We start from the raw sequence: 23394 nt of genomic DNA on the forward strand, positions 1-23394 counted from the left end.
TTCCTAGTCTTAAATACAGATTTTTGGGTGGGTGGTGATAATATGGATGTTTTCCTGAGCTGACAGGGACATAAGGTCCAAAAAAGGTAGATAACAGAAGCCTTAGTTTGTCAAATGTACTTAAATTCAATTTGTATACGTGTATGAGAGAGAGTGAGAGGGGAAGAGAGAGAGAGAGAGAGAGAGAGAGAGGGAGAGGGAGAGGGAGAGGGGAAGAGAGAGAGAGAGAGAGAGAGGGAGAGAGGAAAAGAGAGAGAGAGAGAGAGAGAGAGAGAGAGAGAGAGAGAGAGAGAGAGAGGGGAAGAGAGAGAGAGAGAGAGGGAGAGAGAGAGAGAGAGGGAGAGGGAGAGGGAAGAGAGAGTGAGAGAGAGAGGGAGAGAGGAAAAGAGAGAGAGAGAGAGAGAGAGAGAGAGAGAGAGGAGAGAGAGAGAGAGAGAGAGAGAGAAGAGAGAGAGAGAGAGAGGGAGAGAGAGAGAGAGAGAGAGAGAGAGAGAGAGAGGAGAGAGAGAGAGAGAGAGAGAGGGAGAGGGAGAGGGAAGAGAGAGAGAGAGAGAGAGAGAGGAGAGAGAGGAAAGAGAGAGAGAGAGAGAGAGAGAGAGAGAGAGAGAGAGAGAGAGAGAGAGAGAGAGAGAGAGAGAGAGGGAGAGGGAGAGAGACTTGAACTGCTTGGCAATTGACATGCAGTTTGGCTGTGGATGTGACTTACTGGAGCCTCCGCTCCACTGAGATGGCAGAGTAAGGTGGAGGAGTTCTGTAACCTCCACTTCCACTCAGAGCATTACTACACTCACTTCTTCCGTCACCCTTCACTTAAAGAGCATGATGCTCCTGGCTGCTGCATTAGAAGAGACCACAGTATGAATACCAACGTCAAGCTAAATGTATTTTAACACTCTCCAACATTTCAACTTTAAGACTGTATGCCATGAGACTACCCTGGTTTAAATCGTGTAAAAATGTCGTCAGTCAGCCGTCCACCAGCGGGTGGTCTCTAAAACACAGCGTGCCAAACGATTGGCAGATGAACACCAGATCAACATATGGTGCGATGTGTGCGAGCCTTAATGAGGCCTTTTTCTCTGTCATACTGAACAAGAACCAATACTTTCATTCGAGAACAGACATTAGTAGCATATGGAAATATGACAATGTGAAATCTGCTCAACACATAATCCCATTGACCATTATATTATGACCATAATGGTGAATTTTTGATTCATTCATGGTGATAAGTATGCCAATAAAAGGAGTAATCCTAACCTAACTGTTCAGACTGATGCTGTTCTGAAATGTTTTTCAGGGCCATAACAACCAATCATATTGCTGAGGCTTACAATGTGTGGGCTAATCTTAAATAGTGTGTTACTGCTATTTTTCAGCACCATTACCACAGTGTCTGATCATTAGGCTACTGTACGGCTTCTGGGAATCAGGGCCCCAGGCCTTTGAAGCCACTGGGAGGTGTTTTTGTTCTCTCTCTCTCTCTCTCCCTCTGCACTTCTCTAAATAGAAATTAACTGTGTCTTATGCAATGTTCCATCTTAAACACATGCCCTCCAAATCCTTCATTAGCTATATAAATAGCACACTGCTCCTTACTGTTGCATTAACTACAAAATATACAAGTATGATCTATTACCATACCCAGGGGCGCAACTTTCACTGGGGATGGGGGGGTCATGTCCCCCCTTCATTCTGAATTTTGGACCGTGGACACCACAGAGTGGGCTAACAGGCTGTGTGAAAGTAAAGCTTCTGGAAGGCTGGCTGGCTGGACCAGCACGGGAGAGTTGAGCATAGTTCAGTGTGTATGTGTTGTGCTGTTTCATCGAGTTGTAAAAGCAAGCAGAGTAGAAACTGGCTACACTTTAGTGTACTGATGTAGCTGGCAAGGTAAACTGAATACCATGCACTCATAAATGTAATTCCTCTGCTGGAGGTGTAAAACACAAAAAGGGACAGATTTGCCTATGTGTTTGTCATGTGAAGGCTGGCTAATTTCTGGTATGTACTTTTATTTCAGCCTGTCTACAGATTCTCCCTTCACTCCTGTTTTTGTTTGCTTGTAAATGTTGATACTGGTGACTAATATCTGGAGAAACTGTGTAACGAAGCTGTGTGGCTCAGTTGGTAGAGCATGGTACGTGCAACGTCAGGGTTGTGGATTTGATTCCCATGGGGAACCAGTACAGAGGAGAAAGAAAACAAGTATGAACATGTATTCACTTGCTACTTACTGTAAGTCGCTCTGGATAAGAGTGTCTATAAAACATGTATAGCTGCTAAGAAATTCATTGGAAGGTTGGTTATCCTCCCACGATGTCAAGTTATCTATCACCAGATTTGATTTATTACAAGATTAAAGGTATACTGGGCAACTTTCATAAGGTCGGGATGCCTTATATGGAATACAATATGACTAAAGGAGTCTGTATTGAAAACATGCCCACGTCTGGGGAGATACTTATTTAGGCAATCCTTAGCTACTGGGTTGCTCAGTCCTGGCCCTCAGGGTCTGCCGTCCTGTGAGTTGTCATTCTGGCCTTTTACGTAACACACACAAAACCAATCAATTAATGTTTCACTAATATCCAAAAGCTGAGTGGGGTGTGTTGGTTTGGGGTGCTGCAGGGCCGTAGACCCCTAGGGACAGGACGGGGGGACCCAGCTATATTGTTTGCAAGTAAAAAGAGCTTTACAGTACCATTAGGCCCATGATATTAATTATATGGATGATTTGCGGTTTCTGTGTGTTAATGTATATTTGAGGTGTACAGTATGTGTTTTTTTTGTTGACTCCAAACCTTTCCCTTGGGAATTAAAAAAAATAAAGGTGGGAACTGGGAAGGAAATTGTGTTGGGAGAGAGTTGAGTTATTGACTAGACTGGTGGTGTCGGGCGTGCAGGCAACTCGGGCTGGCTGGGCTGGCTGGGCTGGCTGGCTGGGCTGGCTGGTCGGTCTGGCTGAAATTTGATATAGTGGATGTCTTAATAAAGACAATCAAAAGTCTTAGTTTTGTTAGGCTATTGGTTAAAGGTGGAACACAATATGTATTATTGAATTAACTTTGATCTAGTTCAGGCTTATTAATCATTTAAACATATTTAATAATGATCTCTTACCTAGCTTGTGTAAAAATGCAGGAAATGAGCTTTAGATGCACCAAAAATTTCTGTGGGAGGACCCCAGATCCCCCGCCAGGTTATGTCCCTTCCCCCACTTCTAAAACCAAAGTGGCCCCCCTGACCATACCCCTCAAGTCATTTTGAATCAAAAGGAAATGGAAACATTTCCAAGTTAGTATAGCACAGCCATACTATAACTATCACAGTCTCAGGCAACATCATGGTTGCAGACGCATGATATGATACATTTGTCTCCTGAAGGAAGAAGTGTATCACCACTGCAGCCAGGACCTTCACCAAGACCACACTGAGTGTACAAAACATTAAGAACACCTGCTCTTTCCATGATAGATACTTACCAGGTGAATCCAGGTGAAAGCTTTGATCCCTTATTGATGTCACTTGTTAAATCCACTTCAATCAGGGAGGAGACAGGTTAAAGAAGGATTTTTAGCCTTAAACATGGATTGTGTATGTGTGCCATTCAGAGGGTGAACGGGCAAGACAAAAGATTGAAGTGTCTTTGAACGGAGTATGGTAGTAGGTGTCAGGTGCACCGGTTTGTGTCAAGAACTGCAACACTGCTCTTTTCCTGTGTGTATCAAGAATGGTCCTCTACCCAAAGGACATTCAGCTTACTTGACACAACTGTGGGAAGCATTGGGTATCAACATGGGCCAGCATCCCTGTGGAACGCTTTCGACACCTTGTAGAGTCCATGCCCCGAAATGGAGGCTTTTCTGAGGGCAAAGGGGGGGATACAACTCAATATTAGGAAGGCGTTCCTAATGTTTGGTATACTCAGTATATGTGGCCATAATGTTGTATGTGCTTCCATGTGCTGTGATATAATGGACAGAGGGCCTCAGTCTTTACCTAGAAGTAATTTAGCAGAGGTGTAACTAATCACTACCAGTCATTTATCTCATCCCTATCTCTATAGCCAGCCAGCCAGCCAGCAGGCCAGCCAGGAGTCTAACAGAAGGCACAGCCTATGGCTAAAGCGCAGAGGCCTTGACTTGGTTAGCATTTAGCTCAGTTGGCATAGGGCTCAGATATATACTGGTTGCTCTGGAAAGTCTATCCGGAAATTGTCATGCTCTCTGTGTCTAATGTAGGATCATGCTGGAGCATTCAAATGAAGTTGCATTAATCTTTAAGCCTTGGGTTGGTTATTTTTCGTTACCAAAGATATTAAACTATCTATCTTATTATGGATTTCAATATCATTTCGCTAGAATCGCTTTAATTTTATCTTGATATTTCTCTCAAAGCCATTTCTGCTACGGATGCCCGCGGTAATGTTTTTAAGGCAAACATAATGGAATTGCATCTTATTTGATAACGTCTACCGTACACGGTTGAGGCCCCAAATAACCACAGAAGTAACAGAGCCATTGGAGGCGACAATGACACTAACAACGGCATCAGAAACCTTCACTACCGCAGTAGACTACAGCTTTGCTGCTCATCCCCCAGCAGTACAGTAAATGGCTGGAAGTAGGCAGACAGATACATTATAGATATGACAGGCAGTATAAGTCGTCATTTCCCTGTGGACAGTTTCTCTGTAATGAGGTGCAGGTTGTCATGCAGGCGTTTAGAGGCGTGGGTTTGGGGAGGGAGTCAGAGACAAAGGCAGGCATGGCTAAAGAGGACCAGCCAGACCAGCAGGAAGGAGATGTTAATGTGACCTGAAGGCGATCCTAGCCCTCACAGCTTCCCTCTTTCCACACCGGTCACATTTGGCTATGTCAAAGATGGCTGCCATGTTCTAATCAATGCTTTCATCACAAATGTAGGACCATAATATTTGGTTTCGAGAGTTAAAGGGCTGTGATGACAATGTCCCTGCAGATGAAGGCAGATGACTGCAGTACTAAATGTTGAGTCTACTTGAGTCATTTCAGTCACATTTACAGACAGTAAACAAACTCTTTTGAGTGGTTTAAGTCCATGCTGCAGGGAGGGAAGTAAGAAAAGTCCTGGGCCAGTAACACACCTCTACAGGGAGACGGACACACTAGCTCCATGCTTAACTTTCATTCATTTCACACTTTGTAATCAATTACTGGTCTCTAGAGCTATCAGTGAGGTGAGCTACCTTTTTCAGGAACGGGCCCAAGTCTCTCAGCGCCTCCTAATTCAAAAGACATTACAACGCTAGACAATACTCTTTGTGTATGGGTGGCCATTGATTTGGACTGTTTCAAGGCACCAGAACAAAGCGATTTACGGAGGTTGCAAAACATATTTTGTGGGACAACAATGCATGGTCGTATCTGGTGTAGAGTTTAAGCATAAAATAAATGGATATGAATAATTAAACGACCAAGCCTTTGAAGGTATGCCCAACCGTTTTCTCTGGGCTACTCTCTGCCCAATGTCTCTCAAAAGGCTGCACCTAATATGATTTGAAATCGTAAAGCAGAGGCTGACGCCAGGCCTCCAGAAACCAATCCCTCTTACAGGATAAAACAGCAACTGTGTGAAATGTACACTGCAGGCCCCTTGGCTCAACCCCACTGATAGTCAGTCCCCCCTCACTGTGACTCTGGGAGGGAAAATAAAAAATGAGCCTGATCAATGACAAAATAGGACTTTTGCCCTTTTACTGCAGCCATAAATATAATCTGTCTTGAAGAAGAAAGAAAGCAGGAGAGGAGTACAGGGCGTAAAGAGACAGGTTCCCTTCAGGCTCTGGGCAGGCATAAAGATGTCACAGTACTCCACAGTGTGGAGAGGAGAGGAGAGGAGAGGAGAGGAGAGGAGAGGAGAGGAGAGGAGAGGAGAGGAGAGGAGAGGAGAGGAGAGGAGAGGAGAGGAGAGGAGAGGAGAGGAGAGGAGAGGAGAGGAGAGGAGAGGAGAGGAGAGGAGAGGAGAGGAGAGGAGACGTGCCCAATGTCATGCCATGGTGGCCTGGGACTGGGGCCGTGGACACTTATAGAGTCATGTACTGGTGATGGCTCCCCTGTGGTGAGGGGGAGGACAGGACAGGACCACACAGCAGGTCCAAACCCACACACACACACAGAATACCAGACAGCCACTCACAGCCGCAACGCTCCAACATTGTATTTTCAACTGCAGACATAAAATACATTTTGACATTCAGCCATCGCAAAGACCTTTTATGCCAAAAGGAGACAGTGAAGACGACAACAGTGAACAGAAACAGGAACAGGAAGGCATAAATCCTCAACACAATGAGAGGGAGCTCATTTTATCTCTGTGATTGTTGAGATGCTACAAGAGCAATGCAGTGAGCAGGAACTGGCCCGGCCCTAATCCCTCATTCAACCCAACAATCCCTCAGAGCTGCAAACGACAAGACTGAGAGCATGCCAAATAATACTGTGAAGCCATAATACAGGGATAAAAGGTCCCCATGTTGAAGGCAAGGGAGGGAGGAAAACATTCAAACAACTTAACAACTCAACATGGCAGTGACAGGAGCAAGTGGCCCCTTGTTCATAATCCTGAGAGGAAATAATATGCTTACAAAGACTACCTGAATTTGTTTTAGACTGCTCCCTCCATTACTCCATCTCTCTATTTGGTTGTTGTTGCGCTAGGGGGTCGTGATAAGATAGTGTGTATTCAGGGAGGGAGGGAGGTAAAGATAGATAGAGAGGGGGAGAGAGGTAGAGAGAGAGAGAGAGAGAGAGACCCGTCTGTGCGTTTGGACAGTAATTAATACAGTGTTCCCCTCGCTGCTCTGCTGACAACGGATTCATTCATACTGCTGTTTTCCTCATGTTCCAAAGGCTTCGTTAATTGCATTTAAATTAGCCCTGTAAAAAAGTTGAGTCGAGAACAAGGAGTAATACAGTGTTTTGTTTTTAGCTTGCTTTCGTTTGCTTACTTGTTTTTTTAGGCTTGTGTAAGCTTGGCAAGCAGGGCACTGGCAGGTACCAATTTAGACGGCAACATATGTCAGGAACAAGCACCCAGAACAGGTAATAACACAGTCAGGGAAAAGGGAAGAGGCTAGCACAAACGTAATGAAGGAAAAACACAGCAAACCTTTATGCTGTCTGCTGCAAATGGAAAGGCTGTGCTAGGACTGCCCATTAGCACCTGTGTGACACTGTCTCTTCTGCCTATTAAGAGTCATGTTGGAGTGTGCATGGAGCTATTGAGGCATGGATGTGAGTGTGAAAGGGAGCGAGGTGTAAAGTGTGTGTTTGAGAAAGAGGAAGAGAGAGAAACAGGGAGAGAGAGAAAACGGGAGAGAGAAACAGAGAGAGAGAGGCTGAGAGAGAGGGAGAGGCTATGAGAGAGACAAACATGGAGAGCCAGAGAGAGCGAAACAGTGGGGGAGGGAGCGATAGAGAGAGAGGCTGAGAGAGAGAAACATGGAGAGCGAGAGAGTATTGTACTGTAATTCTGGTGGAGAGTTGGTTCTTTCGGAGCAGGGGATGAGGCCTCCCATGAAGTTGATGGAGCTGGCCAATCCTCTGGAGAGCAGAGCAAAGCAGATTGGACGAGCTCAGCAGCACAGCTTGGGCGATCTCCCTCTCTCCCTCGGTCTCCCTCCCTTCACCCATTTACAATACATTTACATTTTAGTCATTTAGCAGACGTTCCTATGCAGAGCAACTTGGAGTAAGTGCATTCATCTTAAGATAGCTAGGTGGGATAACCACATATCTCAGTCATAGTAAGTCAGTTTCTTCTCAATAAAGTAGCTATCAGCAGTCAGAGCTAGTAGGGGGAAAAAGTCAAGTGAGAGTGTTTGTCCCCTCCCTCCCTCCCTGTCAGTGACTCCATCTCCCTGCCTGCCTGTCAGGCCCTGGTACCACGGCTCAGAGCTTAGCAAACACGCTCTGCTCTCGTCTCCATCTCCCTCTCTGTCATCAGCCCAAACCTCACTCCCCCTCTCTATCTCGATCTTATCCTGCTGCTGGGAGCTGCGGAGAGACAATGGTGCTCTCATCCGCTGAGCAGAGACAGAGGGCTTGGGCAGTGACAGGCCTAAACCCCCCACCGCCACCACAGCTATATTGCCATCTCTCAGCTCCCACAGTAGGGATACATATCTAAAGCTCTGCGTTCTGCCAGCGGCGCTAAAAATGATAATAGTCAGACAGCATGTCCATAAAGCTCAAAGGGCATTATTCTTTTTTGAGGATAGCAAAGTGGCAGAGAGGGTGGGCAGGGAGGGGGAGCAGAGGTGGGATTTAGTCTGTCTTAGACTGAGCTGCTCAAACTGCCTATGCTGCTTTCAGCCAGGAGGATGGTAGTATAGCCGAGCAGGCTGGGGAGGCAGAGGAGGGAGAGGAGGCTGAGGAGGGAGATGAGGGAGAGGAGGCTGACGAGGCAGAGAGGAGGCTGAGGAGGGAGGCAGCCTGCCAGCCTGCCTGGGTTCATACAAGGACTGCTGCAGCTGCTGCCTCTTGTCTCGTCCATGGACGCTGGATGCCAGGCATCTCTTTGTGTCTGTTCCAAGTTGGATCCTACTGTATCCTGCTGCTACATCCATCAATATCCTACTACCAACACACATTGTGGTCTCTCTCCCAACAGCTGTTGAACCAACACATGATACGGTCAGTCAGGGCTCAAGCGGGACATGACCTCTTCTAACCTGCACCGAGATAGTTCAGTTGTAAATGGCAGTATTGTGTATGCAGTATTTAGCCAGGCAGGTGTTATGTCATGGGGGAGGTACTACTATTGACAGTGGTGCTAATGATGATGGTGTGGTTCACAAGCATAACTTCTTAACCCATACCGTCTCAACACATGGCTTCACACGCACCCCACACACTGTTCCGTACAGTTAGAGGTTCATTGTCTCCAAATTAACCTTGTCAAACTATTTCTTTTCCCAGGGGAGAGTTGTATTACTATTGTAATTTTTCAATCAGAGATTGAGGAAAGTGTGAAATGTTCATGTGCTTGTTCTCCCTCCCTCCCTCCCTACCTCTCTCTCTCCTATTGGGTGGGGAATAGTCCATTTGGAATCTTAAGGAGATTTCACCCCTCCCTATAATAGGATTCTCAGTCTGGTGTGTGGTGGGTGCAGTGCTGTGATTATCCAGTATATTTACTATATAAACTCTGCTCAGCACACACTTAGAACAGTTCTGCTAGGTCAAAATTAATTACAGAAGTTGTTAAGCATACAGCAGCTGTTGTAAACAAATGCAAATACATTTTCATATCAAACAAGCCCCTTGTATACCGGCACACCAAAAATAAATCTGCCACTTGTTTACTAACAAGTTAGGCCATCATCAAGCTGTGCTGGTTAGAGTGAGATAAATGAATATTCTCCAACTAGCCCCAGAGCGCTCAGATCCTGGCCACTCCATGGCTTTAATCAAAAGCTTTGCAGCTTTGTCTCTGGGTTTGTTCCATCCTTTCTCTCTCTCATCCCTCTGTCTCTCTTTCTTCTTGGCTGGTCTATTCCCTTTCATAGGTTGGCTGTGTTATTCTCCGTAGCCTTGCCTGGTTTTTCTCTAGGACAGCTTCAGAGCGTGGGTAATTCCTTCCTTTCCACTGAGCTGAACAGATCACTTTTCGTTATCAGCAGGTTTCTGCGCTCGACACAAACTGCCTCTCTGTGGAGAACAAAGGCTTTCCACTAGTCTAACAGAACAGGTGCTCTGCTGGGTTTCGGGTTGGATGAGGAACAACTGCTCAGTCTGAGAGGAACTCTTCCTTGACACACCGACTGACGAAGATCACAACCATACCTAGTTCTCAGTCCTTTCATACTGCTTCAGATCATCGCTCCTATGTCCATTTCCTCCTCTCCTCTGTCAGGATTCACCTCTATCTTCCCCATCACCTCTATAGATCTGGACCACTGAAATAACTCTATGATCTGAAACAGTTCACCGCCTGAGGCAACGTCTAGAATGCCTTAGACAGACACCTAATCAGCCTTACGTTCTCTCTTAACAGAGAGAGCATATCTATGCATATCTATGTCCTTTACTAAAACTACAAGATGCAATAGTCTCCAGTAGTTCCATTTTTCGAAAGTCTACTGCAACATGTAAACAGTAATCATACTATGGTCTTAACGGCCATAGTTGTTGACTTGTTTGTTGTTGACTTTATGACTTCTTCATGTCATGTCTCTTCCTACTGTGGATTTAGCAACATTGTAATACCCCGGAGGCCTTGTCATGACTGTAGAGTGTGGAGCTGTGGAATAGGCCATCAGGCTCAGGGCCCTGCCGGCCCCAGCAGCACGGAAACAGCAGTCATTTCCCAGCCCAGCGGAGCGGCACTTACTGACCTGACACACACAGCACACAGACAAACACACACGACACACACACTCCCTGACCTGGGCGTAGGGTGACCTCCCCCTCCCCAGCTCTGCTCCAGTCCAGAGAGCAGGTCCCGGCCACCTCTTCTTATTTATGAGCCATTTCACACAGCACTGCTCCCATTAGAGAGCCAGCCTTGGCTGGTCAGACACACACTAAACACTCCAAACGCTAAACATTACGTACACCAGTAAGGCAGCCTGGGGACAGGGACTGGGGATGGGACAGAGAAGATCCCAGGGCCACCACACAAAGCCACCACTCACACAGTCCAGGAAGAGAATACACCACTCACCCCAAAAGAGCAATGTAAACATATTGATCCACTTCCTGGTTGGCAGACATTGGCTGTAGCTTCAGCTGAGAGACAGGCTAGAGCTGGGAGTCTGCTCTGTAGGCTGTACAGCTGCTGCACCACCATTACTTCCATTTAGCTCTAATATTATTGTATATCCTTTATCACCTTCTAGCATTACCAAATGTCAGATGAGTAGTTATTTTTGTTTCATAGGAATCATCTGGGAAATAATTACCCACTGATGTGATTTAACGATGTGTGGAAACTGATGGTTAGGCTTATTGGAGCATAATTGAACATTTCATTATTTCCCTTCAGTTCTGTGGCGCTCTGAACAGCTAGCTGAAAATTCAAGGCATAACATTTGACTGACGGATTGATTTACAAATGCATACAAGACTTTAATAGGCAGCTGTGCTCCTGTGTGACTGAAAACAAGATTATCCTGAACTGGCAACATTAAAACCCTGTGGGAAGTCTCTGAATGTTAGCTGGTTTACTTTCCAGAAAGTAGGCTAGGGCCTTTGTTAGGGGAAGACAGACAGCAATGGGACACACAGACACACAGATACACATAGACACACTAACACACACACCTGTGATGGTGACGGAGGCGTGGCCGTCCTCGCCCAATAATGGGTTGGTCAGTCTGCAGCTGTAAGTGCTATTGGGCTCCAGGGTGACAGTCAGGACACTGAGCATGCTGAACAGCCCCTCCTCATTGGCCACCAGAGAGGTGGTGACGTTGTCTGTCAGGTTGTGCCCGCCCCCGTCCTGCCACAGTACGTCAGCCTCAGGGTAGCCACCGTACGCCACGCAGGTCAGCGCCACCTCGTCACCCGGCCGCAGGTTGGAGTCCGGCTCCAGGGTCACCAGAGGCTTGGAGTAGGGGGCTGAGGGGGGATAGGAGAGGGGACAAGAACAGACACACACAGAGTTTTAAGCCAAGTCGCCAGAAGCTTGGAGTAGGGGGGGGGGGGCAGAGACATACAGAGTTTTAGCCAGATTATCACCAGTGAGGGACACCCAGGGAACTGTTTGACATGATTCCCATTAAATTGTTAATTACATTTAGGGAGCTTAGCATAACATTGAGCTTAAGATCCCAGAGACATCATTTGCAGCATATCCTGGTGCTCCCTTCTGTCCTCCTCCATCTCCTCCCTGAAGAGAGCCACGGCTCTGAGCCAAGCCGCCTCACAATGCAACGCAACCACCACAGCCTGGCCCGGCCCGGATGGCGGGCCTGGGGGAAATAGGCACAGCTCCGAGAATCTGGGACTACTGTGCTCTGTTCAGGGGTTTGGCAGGAGGGGGCGTGCGGTGAGGAGGTGAGGAGGGTGAATCCTCAGCCTGGAATGAATTCACGGCTCTCCAATCCCCTGAGCTAAAACACAACCAGAGAGGTGGCGGGCAGAGAGAGGAGGCTGTATTCCCTGAGCCAATCATAACACAGCAAACAATGGGGAGGACAGGGAGGGAGAAGAAGGAGATTAAATAACTTCATGCGAGTTGCCTTTTGAAAAGTGGACTCTCTCGCTCTCTCTCTCTCAGCACTAAGACGGAATGTCAGCCTGCCACTAACCTCCCTGGCTATCCATTTGACTGACAGGCAGATTTCCACAGAGACCCATCATTTTCTCAGAGCACTGTGGGAAGGGAGCTCTATGATGTTGACTGTAAATGCCAGCTAAAAATAATACATCTATGAATCGAATGCATGACAAGGGGACAATTTGTCACTGTTTGAGCTACTGTGTCATTGTTTATCTTTTCTCTACCCAGACTAGCCAGCCAAAAGGAAACCGGTTGAACGTTAACACTGCTTAGAGGAAAGGACCGATTTAACAACAAAACATGGAAATTAGTGGTGAGGGAGGGAGGAGTTCACCAACACTGTGTGTGAAGCCATGAAGAATCATTATAAATAAAAGTGCAATCAGTTGTGATGATGGTCCTCTGATGGAACAACCACCTTCATCACCGAGCTGTTAGTAACAATCAATCTTGGCAGGAACTAATAATCAAAGCCAGTGATTGACCACAACCAGAGGACCACAATCTGGAAGTATCGACCAATCATGTTATCGTGCATCCCTGACGGAAGTGTTTCATGACCAATTTCTGTGTTGTGTTAGGCATCGATCCTAAAGGTCTCACATGATTACCAAAGAAGGGCCTGTGATGTGTGATCAAATTGCCCTCTAGTGGCTGGAATGGATGGAATTATTTAATAATTCAATAATTGATAAACAGGAATAAAAAATTAAAAAATTCAAACGAAAATCCGGTGTTTCTATGTCAAACGGTTTTGTTATAATTCAGTCTTCTGTAACGTAAACTCAGCAAAAAAACAAAAGTCCCTTTTTTTTCAAACTTCACAGATCTTCATTGTAAAGGGTTTAGACACTGTTTCCCATGCTTGGTCAATGAACCATAAACAATTAATGGACATGCACCGGTGGAACAGTCGTTAAGACACTAACAGCTTACAGACGGTAGACAATTAAGGTCACAGTTATGAAAACTTAGGACACTAAAGAGGACTTTCTACTGACTCTGAAAAACACTAAATAAAGATGCCCAGGGTCCCTGCTCATCTGCGTGAACGTGCCTTAGGCATGCTGCAAGGAGGCATGAGGACTGCAGATGTGTCCAGGGCAATAAATTGCAATGTCCGTACTGTAAGATGCCTAAAACAGTGCTACAGGGAGACAGGACGGACAGCTGGTCGTCCTCGCAGTGGCAAACCACGTGTAACAACACCTGCATAGGATAGGTACTTCCGAACATCACACCTGCGGGACAGGCACAGGATGGCAACAACAACTGCCCGAGTTACACCAGGAACACATAATCCCTCCATCAGTGCCCAGACTGTCCGCAATAGGCTGAGAGAGGCTAGACTGAGGGCTTGTAGGCCTGTTGTAAGGCAGGTTCTCACCAGACATCAACGGCAACAACGTCACCTATGGGCACAAACCCACCATCGCTGGACCAGACAGGACTGGCAAAAAGTGCTCTTCACTGATGAGTCACGGTTTTGTCTCACCATGGGTGATGGTCGGATTTGCGTTTATCTTCAAAGGAATGAGCGTTACAACGAGGCCTGTACTCTGGAGCGGGATCGATTTGGAGGTGGAGGGTCCGTCACGGTCTGGGGCGTTGTGTCACAGCATCCTTGGACTGAGCTTGTTGTCATTGCAGGCAATTTCAACACTGTGCATTACAGGGAAGACATCCTCCTCCCTCATGTGGTACCCTCCTGCAGACTCATCCTGACATGACCCTCCAGCATGACAATGCCACCAGCCATACTGCTCATTCTGTGTGTGATTTCCTGCAAGACAGGAATGTCAGTGTTCTGTCATGGCCATGGCCAATTCCATTGAGCACGTCTGGGACATGTTGGATCGGAGGGTGAGGGCTAGGGCCATTCTCCCCCAGAAATGTTCGGGAACTTGCAGGTGCCTTGGTGGAAGAGTGAGGTGACATCTCACAGCAAGAGCTGGCAAATCTGGTGCCGTCCATGAGGAGGAGATGCACTGCAGTACTTAATGCAGCTGGTGGCCACACCAGATACTGACTATAACTTTTGATTTTGACCCCCCTTTGTTCAGGGACACATTATTCAATTTCTGTTTGTCACATGTCTGTGGAACTTGTTCAGTTTATGTCTCAGTTGTTGAATCTTGTTATGTTCATACAAATATTTACACATGTTAAGTTTGCTGAAAATAAACGCAGTTGACAGTGAGAGGATGTTTCTTTTTTTGCTGAGTTTAAATAAAGTGTAATATTGGGATGCAAACTAAAAATGGAATACCTTTCAACTCTATATCTGACATGGTACAAGTGTCTTCTTTTTTTTGTTGCTGCCGATAACCATGTGTGAGAGGTGTATACTTCTGTTTCAAAGTAGATTTGTTTAAGACTTACCAAGAAACACTCTGTGTGACCCTGATTTATCCCACTGCAGTAAAAGGTTAAAGAGGGGACTCTACTTCTTGTATGTGAAGCCCTTGAGGTGTCCCCTTCTCCTCACCTCCTTTTCAACCGTATTGGAGGAGACGATCCAAGGTCCTCATCCTCTGGCCTTCTTCTCCAATGTCTTTTGAGACAGGATTCGAGGAAAGATGTATCGAGAAAGATGTGGTAGCTATAGGCCAAGAATTGGTCCGGCTTTACCAGTCTGAGGTCGTTATTGTAAAACTTAAAAGAGAATGTGTTCTCAATGACTTACCTTGTTAAATAAGGGTAATGAATTAACAGACTCACCTGCTACCTGGAGCAGTAGGGCTGCACTACCGTAGGCCTCCACCCTGACGAAGCAGGTGTAGCTACCCTCGTCGGCCACCCGGACCCCCCTCAAGAGGAGCGAAGCGTTGCCCGCGCCCAGCTGAGAGGGGTACAGGCTGGTGCGGTTGGCGTAGCGCTCTCCCTGGTCTGCCAGCTGGTCCTGGCTAGCCCAGTAGCTGTGCACACTGCGCTTGGTGTCCGTCAGCTGCCAGAAGACACTGAGGTCAGACAGGTTGAAGGGAGAGGCGTGGCTGAAGGAACAGTTGAGGGTGGTGTCCATGCCATACAGCGCCACCACTGGCAGCTCTGGGACATACACTTCCAGGACAGCTAGATAGGAGAGAGAGGAGAGAGAGCGAGTATGTCAACAACAGCAAACATAGACCTGTGGGTTTAGCCATGTAGTGGAGAGAGATGTCTAAATAAGCTTTAGGGGGATGAATAAACTGCAATAAAGATGTAGCTCCTAAATATCCACTTGGAGACAGTGGTGAGTTAATAATCTAGATAGTGGTCTGTCTGGTGAGAAAGAACACTCTCCATCTCTCTCCAGAGTGTTGTGTCTCCCTCAACAGAACACTGGGCTAAGTTGCTCAATGTTGAGTGTGATATGTTTTGTTTTAAAGCGGAAACCCTCCTTAAGGCATCTGATCTCCAGACTGTCTAGACTGGACGCTTCTGTTCTCTCCTCTTCTCTCTTCTTCTCTCCTCTCCTCTCCTCTCCTCTCCTCTCCTCTCCTCTCCTCTCCTCTCCTCTCCTCTCCTCTCCTCTCCTCTCCTCTCCTCTCCTCTCCTCTCCTCTCCTCTCCTCTCCTCTCCTCTCCTCTCCTCTCCCCTCCTCTCCTCTCCTCTCCTCTCCTCCCCTCCCCTGTCCTGTCCTCTCTGCAGCCAAGAGCAGGCTCTGCATAATCATTCTGGCTTAGTAGCCATCTCAGACACCACAGAGAGAGGAGGCTACAGCTAAACCATTCTCAATTTATTCCTGTCTCCACTTCTACAGGTCTGATTGTGTGATGAACATCAGGACTGAAAAAGCCATTCCAACCCCTGAAATCCCCCTGAATCTAGTGTGATGCAGCCTGTACTTGACTGCTGCTATTCTTTATGAGAATCGCTTCTGTACTCATGTCTTTCAGATTTAATAACAATCACACACTTTTGCATGAAATAGTTGTGATTGAGGTGTAACAATTGATTTCCCCATTATCAACAAACAACACTTTCCTCCGAGTGCAATCCGTGGATGAGGATGCTCAGTCAAGGCAAAGATATTTTGGTAGACACCAAACCTCACAGGAGAGAGACCCCACATTCACCAATATCCCCCTGCACATCTATAGGCACACTGCCACCTGCTGGATCCTCATGTAACTACAGGCCAAAGGAAAACTTGGCAAACCATCCACCACATCCAGAAAACCATGGATACAGAAGAACAACAATCCCCAGTAACTAACTAATACGAGAATGTCATTCTAGGTGATGCACTACAGTTCCTCCCAACCCCTGTGAAAATCACAAAGCAGCTTTTAATTTACTGACATTAACACAGTGGTGTGATGTTTTTCTATACTCCCGTAATGTGACTACACTTCCTCTGCTGTGCCACAGCACAGTCGACAATCCAATCCAGTAATCATGGCATACCATTACAGTAGCAGGGTTTATTGTAGGGCGGTATGGCTGTCTACCAGACTAACGTTCTAGTAGTTTGTGTGTGTTTGTGTGTGTGTGTGTGTGTGTTTGTAGTGCTTTCTGGGTAATGAATAGGCAACAGGCACTTTGGTAGGACTGTAGTGGAAGTGACGGCCCCCATAGAGGCATGCACACAGAGGAGGGAGGAGACACAGCAATTAGATCACTCCCAGAGCAGACCGGAATGACTCACTCCAATGGGTTCACAGCGGAGGAGAGAGAGGTGAGAGGGAGAGAGAATTGGAGAGGGGGAGAGAGGGAAGAGAGGTGGGAAATGATGGAAGAGAGGGGAAAGGAAGGAGAGTGAGAGGGCAGCTTTGAGCGTGCACTTAAAGATAATATCAGGAAACAAGCCAGGAGGGGAGAGCACTGCAGCCCATCGCTAATCCCCTAACTCAGGACAGGGCCCAAGTCAGGGAAGAGATAGGTACTCATCCCTCTCTCCTTCAATCTCTTTCTCCCTCTAACCAGTGACCCTTTTCCTGGTGCCGGTCTGGTAAGGGTGCAGCAGGACACTGGGGCAGCATGTTAACACACTGACAGACATTCACAGACAGACTGAGAGCAGCACGAGAGCACAGTGTTTCACACCCACTTCACTGCACCCAGGGGGGAGGGGCTTTTAGCTCTGACGTCATGGAAACTGTGAGTAAGCATCTGATGTCCTATTCCTTCAGAGGTGAAACAAGGGTTGGGCAAACTGGTATTGTTTCTGCTTTTAACTTCTAGAAATCTCCAACAAACACAAAACAGTTAGCACATATACTGTAGTATACTGTAGTATTTGTGATAACTGCTTTGGGGGCGGCAGGCAGCCTAGTGGTTAGAGCATTAGGCCAGTAACCGAAAGGTAGTTGGATCGAATCCCCGAGCTGACAAGGTAAAGATCTGTCGTTCTGCCACTGAGCAAGGCAGTTAACCCACTGTTCGCCGGTTAGGCCGTCATTGTAAATAAGAATTTGTTCTTAACTAACTTGCCTAGTTAAATAAAACATTTGGTCTAGGAGGTTGTGGTTGAAAAAGTGTATTGTGAGAGGTGGTGTCTCCCTATTTGAGGGAGGAGGGTTAAGGGCTCTCCCCGGCCCCCTGAGAGGTGATAAAGAGATGCTCAGAGCAGAGAGTGGTGGAGGGGACGGCAGGGCAGATTTACACCCTGCTCTTTGTGTTTATGGGCCCGGCTCTTTTGAGTGCCTGTGAGAGAGACAGAGCCGTGCACTTTCACAGCCGACATGAAATAAACTCATTAAAGCCCCGTGAGCGCTGGCTGGCACTCTTCCCTCAGAGCGGAGCGCCAGACATACAGGCAGGGAGGAAGGAGGCCAGACATACAGGCAGGGAGGAAGGAGGGCAGACATACAGGCAGGGAGGAAGGAGGGCAGACATACAGGCAGGGAGGAAGGAGGGCAGACATACAGGCAGGGAGGAAGGAGGGCAGACATACAGGCAGGGAGGAAGGAGGGCAGACATACAGGCAGGGAGGAAGGAGGGCAGACATACAGGCAGGGAGGAAGGAGGCCAGACATACAGGCAGGGAGGAAGGAGGGCAGACATACAGGCAGGGAGGAAGGAGGGCAGACATACAGGCAGGGAGGAAGGAGGGCAGACATACAGGCAGGGAGGAAGGAGGGCAGACATAAAGGCAGGGAGGAAGAGGCAGGCAAGCTACAGTGGGGAGAACAAGTATTTTATACACTGCCGATTTTGCAGGATTTCCTACTTACAAAGCATGTAGAGGTCTGTCATTTTTTATCATAGGTACACTTCAACTGTGAGAGACGGAATCTAAAACAAAAATCCAGAAAATCACATTGTATGATTTTTAAGTTATTAATTTGCATTTTATTGCATGACATAAGTATTTGATATATCAGAAAAGCAGAACTTAATATTTGGTACAGAAATTCATACATCATACATTTCCTGTAGTTCTTGACCAGATTTGCACACACTGCAGCAGGGATTTTGGCCCACTCCTCCATACAGACCTTCTCCAGATCCTTCAGGTTTCGGGGCAGTCGCTGGGCAATACGGTCTTTCAACTCCCTCCAAAGATTTTCTATTGGGTTCAGGTCTGGAGACTGGCTAGGCCACTCCAGGACCTTGAGATGCTTCTTACGGAGCCACTCCTTAGTTGCCCTTGCTGTGTGTTTCGGGTCGTTGTCATGCTGGAAGACCCAGCCATGACCCATCTTCAATGCTCTTACTGAGTGAAGGAGGTTGTTGGCCAATATCTCGTGATACATGGCCCCATCCATCCTCCCATCAATACGGTGCAGTCGTCCTGTCCCCTTTGCAGAAAAGCATCCCCAAAGAATGATGTTTCCACCTCCATGCTTCACGGTTAGGATGGTGTTCTTGGGGTTGTACTTATCCTTCTTCTTCCTCCAAACACGGCGAGTGGAGTATAGACCAAAAAGCTCTATTTTTGTCTCATCAGACCACAAGACCTTCTCCCATTCCTCCACTGGGTCATCCAGATGGTCATTGGCAAACTTCAGACGGACCTAGACATGCGCTGGCTTGAGCAGGGGGACCTTGCGTGCTCTGCAGGATTTTAATCCATGACGGCGTAGTGTGTTAATAATGATTTTCTTTGACACTGTGGTCCCAGCTCTCTTCAGGTCATTGACCAGGTCCTGCCGTGTAGTTCTGGGCTGATCCCTCACCTTCTTCATGATCATTGATGCCCCACGAGGTGAGATCTTGCACGGAGCCCCAGACCAAGGGTGATTGACCGTCATCTTGAACTTCTTCCATTTTCTAATAATTGCGGCAACAGTTGTTGCCTTCTCACCAAGCTGCTTGCCTATTGTCCTGTAGCCCATCCCAGCCTTGTGCAGGTTTACAATTTTTATCTCTGATGTCCTTACACAGCTCTCTGGTCTTGGCCATTGTGGAGAGGTTGGAGTCTGTTTGATTGAGTGTGTGGACAGGTGTCTTTTATACAGGTAACGAGTTCAAACAGGTGCAGTTAATACAGGTAATGAGTGGAGAACAGGAGGGCTTCTTAAAGAAAAACTAACAGGTCTGTGAGAGTCGGAATTCTTACTGGTTGGTAGGTGATCAAATACGTCATGCAATAAAATGCAAATTAATTACTTAAAAATCATACAATGTGATTTTCTGGATTTTTGTTTTAGATTCCGTCTCTCACAGTTGAAGTGTACCTATGATAAAAAATGACAGACCTCTACATGCTTTGTAAGTAGGAAAACCTGCAAAAACGGCAGTGTATCAAATACTTGTTCTCCCCACTGTAGCAATGGCCCTGTTGGATATTTACATCGCTCACTCCTCTCAACACCTCCGCTCCCCTCATCCCCTCCGCTCCCCTAATCCCTGGGCTGTCTCTTCAACCCCTACCTCAGCTCAACATAACAGTGATGCTGTCACTGGGCCCTGGCTAGCCTAGTGCTAAGCTCACCAGTACAGATGCAGCCTCAAGAGTAGTGATGGGGTAAAAATCTACACAGTTCCATATCAGGATAGTAGTGTTTTCAGCACTTTTATTTCAAACCTATTTTTCACATGGCTCTCTCTCATCCCTCTGCAGCAGACATGTGGTGAGCAATATGTTTGGACCATGGAATCACAAAATCTCAGTATTGAATCGCAAAACATATAGAATTGTGAGAATCGCAATACATATTGTATCGGCACCTAAGTATCGAGATAATATCGTATCATGAGGTCCCCGGCAATTCCCAGCCCTACTCGAGAGCCACCCGGAACTTGTGAGCTTAGATGAATGGTTCGCTGCACGGATATCCCTGCTAGTACAGATTAGCCCCGGCTAGTGCTAAACTAAGCTATACAGATGAGTGGAGAAGAGGGGCTGAGGGGCCTGCTGAGTGTGAAGCAGTATGGCAGGCATGGCAGGCAGCAGGCTGACAGGGGCCGGAAGGAGAACCACAGGCTTCATACATAGGCAGCTGACAAGGTGACACAACAAGGCTCTTGGTAAACAAATTCCTTAGCCACAGCGGCAGTGACATTTCACCTCCGTCCTCCAGACGCAGGCAGGTGCACACAAACACACACACACACACACAGCCAGGCATACGCACGCACCCATGCACGCACACACACACACACACACACACACACACACACACACACACACACACACACACACACACACACACACACACACACACACACACACACACACACACACACACCCACAAGCAGAGGGCATTGTTATTCAGCTCAGTCCTGGCTCCTGACAGCTCCACAGCACTGTGAGAGTCAGTCTTAGACACAGGGCATTCTGACACTACAATATTCACTGTCATAGTACTGCTCCACAACAGACAGGTCCCAATTAGCGTGTTCAGTGACACCCACATACACACCTATACGCAGGCACACACAAACACATTAACATCTCACTCTGCTTGCGATCACTAAAGTTGAATTCACTCGGTTCAATAGAATGTACCCCCATATCCACATCTAGTAGAATGCAACACATAGCCTACACATTCCGTGTTGATGTTCCATTGCCATTCAGCTGACCCTGGTCAATGGAACACAACCCTGAACAGAAATACCTAAACCTGTAATAACCAGATCCCTTTAACAACCTGGGCTGTTAAACACAAGGGCTTCAATAAGACCACAACTTCCATTTCCCTCCAGCTTCTGATGCAATAACCCACACTGTTTAATAACCTTGGTTCATAACTGCTTCGCCAATAAAGGGGCGGCAGGTAGCCTAGTGGTTAGAACATTAGGCCAGTAACTGAAAGGACGCTGGATCAAATCCTAGAGCTGACAAGGTAAAAATCTGTTGTTCTGCCCCCGAACAAGGCAGTTAACCCACTGTTCCCTAGTAGGCTGTCATTGTAAATAAAAATGTGTTCTTAACTGACTTGCCTAGTTAAATTAAAAAAATTTAAAGACACAGTAGAACTCAGGGTCAAGTGAACTGTGCTTAATAACATTGAACAGCACACAGGTTATCACCTACTAGGCCAATAGGCACCTTACACAGAGGTTAAATGACCCCTGCTTGATAACAGATGGCAGAGCTGCCAGTACTACTGTTCATTAGAAGACGTTAGGTACACATGTTCAGCGATATGGTAAAGCCTCTTTGTCGAACATGGCATAAAGGAACAGCCATGATAAGAGTGCACAGACATACATACACTGGAAGGCATATTGTGGTGGTAATATTGACTTAACTAAGTAAACACACACAGGCAGTGTAGTTAGTGTTCTGTCTGGCTGAGTAGTGAGCTGCTTAAAAAGCTGTGGCAATAATGCCCCCATTGGGTGGTAAACAGTACTGCAGCTACAGACATGTTGGTCTTTACACGAATGGCCCACCTGAATATCTAACGAACAGGAAGTTCACAGATGCTTAGTGCCCTTTCACAACAGCTATTCTTTCAGTAAATGTTGTTGTTCAAACACGCCAACTGAAGCCTTTCTTCAAAGCGTTTCTAAATCACACTGCCCAAAACCTTTCAAATACGTCCAGGGGAACACAAATAAAAACCAACATCTGGAATACATTGAGAAATGTAGTAGTATTTTAGACATGGTAAGCTTAACACTGCTTGGAATTAGCCCCCACGACACATAGGGAATCTATTCTAAAGCTGAGCCTTTCGTCCCCTTCTGAAAGAGAGACACAAAATGGAGGGGATTATGTAGGTCTCTGAGCCTTGAATAATGGGGTCACTCATGACATTTACCAATTTAACACTGTCTCCCCATATCTGGGCTACAGTCATCATAGTGTGAAAGCCATCTCTGTCTGTGAGAGATATATGAGGTGCAGATAGCTAGTGGAGCAGACAGGAGCTCAGGTTGCTTATTTTCAGCAACATAATAAATCAAGATGCACCACACTTCCTTTCTCCTGACTCTGTCTGTCTATCTCTCTTTCTCCCTCTCTCTTGTCGTTTATGCTCTCTCCATCGTCTTCTCTCCACAGACAGGGCGGGCGGGTGCTTTATCAGGGGGAGCTGGTCTCATATCCCGTCAATAAGCTGTTAATGGGCTCTGACAGGCAGATAATGGGGGGCCAGTTGCAGAGGAGCTGCCTGGGAGATAAGGACAAGCCTAACCTTCCTCCACCACCTGCCTGAGAGAGAAGAGAGAGAACACAACCTGGGATGAGTATGAGGAGCGAGCCATAGGAGCAAATCCATCCCAGCAGGAGAGGGGGTGGGGTGGATTTGAGTTTGTGCAGCTTAATCCAAATGACTGGGGTTAAGGTGAGCCTATACGCTATGCATACGAGCCCAGCTAAGTTGATCAGAAAGCAAAACTGTATTATTGTAGGGGTGGCAAAGGTTTGGGTTCTATAATCCCTCAGATAGACAAGTGTTTGACACCTGCTGGCCCTGGTAATAACCAAAGCCATGTCTGGGAGGGCAGAGTCCTTGCTCAAATCTCAGGCTGCAATTTTGTTCTGCCTTATGAAGGGGTCGGGCAGCAGTGGATGTCTACATTAATGCAGGGGGTTAAGAGGTTAAAGGCTCAGTGGCTGGGGCTGTGTGTCTGGATGTTAACCTGAGCCCGTTTCCTCCTGAGACATAGTGACCTCACTCAGGGGCCGGTAACCATGGCAACACCTGACCCCGCCTCTCCTGAGACACAGTGACCTCACTCAGGGCTCACTCAGGGCCCGGTAACCATGGCAACACCTGACCCCGCCTCTCCTGAGACACA

The 23394-nt window shown here is 47.0% G+C and overlaps 1 protein-coding gene across 2 annotated transcripts in view; it reads right to left on the reverse strand.

The window, feature by feature from the left end:
* LOC109874495 (CD276 antigen-like) overlaps positions 1-23394 on the reverse strand; it is a 77432-nt gene that overhangs the window by 34526 nt on the left and 19512 nt on the right. For both annotated transcript variants that reach the window (XM_031810326.1, XM_031810321.1), the window contains exons 3-4: positions 14992-15342; positions 11310-11606 (exon numbers count right to left, since the gene is read on the reverse strand). In XM_031810326.1, the coding sequence (XP_031666186.1) occupies positions 11310-11606; positions 14992-15342 (648 nt within the window). The remainder of the gene's footprint in view (positions 1-11309; positions 11607-14991; positions 15343-23394) is intronic.

Source organism: Oncorhynchus kisutch, linkage group LG3, assembly GCF_002021735.2.
Source record: "Oncorhynchus kisutch isolate 150728-3 linkage group LG3, Okis_V2, whole genome shotgun sequence".
Classification (NCBI taxonomy): domain Eukaryota; kingdom Metazoa; phylum Chordata; class Actinopteri; order Salmoniformes; family Salmonidae; genus Oncorhynchus; species Oncorhynchus kisutch.